At 32.2% G+C, this 1,249-nt stretch overlaps 1 protein-coding gene across 1 annotated transcript in view; it reads right to left on the bottom strand.

The window, feature by feature from the left end:
- Window positions 1-799: 799 nt before the first annotated feature.
- The window catches only part of LOC106474535, a 30,358-nt gene continuing 29,908 nt past the window's right edge, over window positions 800-1,249 (bottom strand). Inside the window, exon 5 of the mRNA XM_022402860.1 lies at window positions 800-933. Within this exon, the coding sequence (XP_022258568.1) occupies window positions 800-933 (134 nt within the window). The remainder of the gene's footprint in view (window positions 934-1,249) is intronic.

Genomic DNA, 1,249 nt, shown 5'->3' with positions numbered 1-1,249 from the left:
ATGAAGTAAGATTACAGGAACAGTACCATTACAATGTAAAGTAAATATGACATTGTGAAGTAAGATTACATGAATAGTACCATTACAATGTAAAGTAAATATGACATTGTGAAGTAAATATAACATTGTGAAGTAAGATTACAATATAATACCATTACAACGTAAAGTAAATATGATATTATGAAGTAAGATTACAAGAATAGTACCATTACAATGTAAAGTAAATATAACATTATGAAGTAAGATTACAAGAATAGTACCTTTACAACGTAAGATAAATATGACATTGTGAAGTAAGATTACATGAATAGTACCATTACAAAGAGGGGTTGGCTGGGTGGATGCAAGCTCGTGCCTCTATGACCCCAAAGTGCCCCCTTTTTTTTTTAGTCATAAAAATTGTCAACTATTTATAGATATCCTCACTTTCCTTGCTGTGAGTTATTAGGTAGAAAAAATTAGTTTTAAAATGAATGAGATACAGAGACTTGTAGGTCTTTACGATAAAATAATAACAATTGAGATATGCTAGAATGCACTGTTTAGTTTCAGATTTTAAAAGTGTTATACAGAATAAACAAATATCTGTTTCTTTCTTATCACTTTTTTTACCTAATGTCTGCCGGGGGAAACCTACAGTCTCTCTAATCCCCTTTTAAGACTTTTAAAAGTACCCTGTTTTATGATTTTGTCAATTGTTCTCAGTACCGTTGAGAAGAAAGAACGGTATGGAGTATTGAACATGATAATGTCGTAATAAACACCCAATGAAAAAACCTCAAGTACTTTCCTAATAGAACTACATACTTTGAACGCAACCTTCTTGCTTTCGGTAGCGGTATCCATATTCGCACATACACTTGCCATTCGTCGAACAGAAGGCGCCACTTGTCGTACACTGTTCATCCACTTCACAGTTTTCAAACAATGACGCTATAATTACCAACAAAATATGATTTATCTTAACGTGTTTGGTTTAAAGCTTGAAATACGAAGGCATTTTTTCTAAGCATGAAACAGAAAACTATAATTATCATAAAAATAACGTGCAAACGTTAATGGAATGAAGCGATATTGTTACGTAAACAAATCATAGATGCTAAGTTAAGCACGAATCATATTAGCTGAACTATAAGGCTACCGTTTAATACCATGACCTGAACAATCCTAAGACAAACAGTTCAAGATTAAACTACAGCACAAGTTTCTGTCTGACGTCATAGACATCTTCTAAAAGTGTTTTTATTCT

Source organism: Limulus polyphemus, unplaced genomic scaffold, assembly GCF_000517525.1.
Source record: "Limulus polyphemus unplaced genomic scaffold, Limulus_polyphemus-2.1.2 Scaffold7330, whole genome shotgun sequence".
NCBI lineage: Eukaryota > Metazoa > Arthropoda > Merostomata > Xiphosura > Limulidae > Limulus > Limulus polyphemus.
The sequence above is the reverse complement of the archived record's forward strand: the minus strand, read 5'-3'. Positions and strand labels throughout refer to the sequence as shown.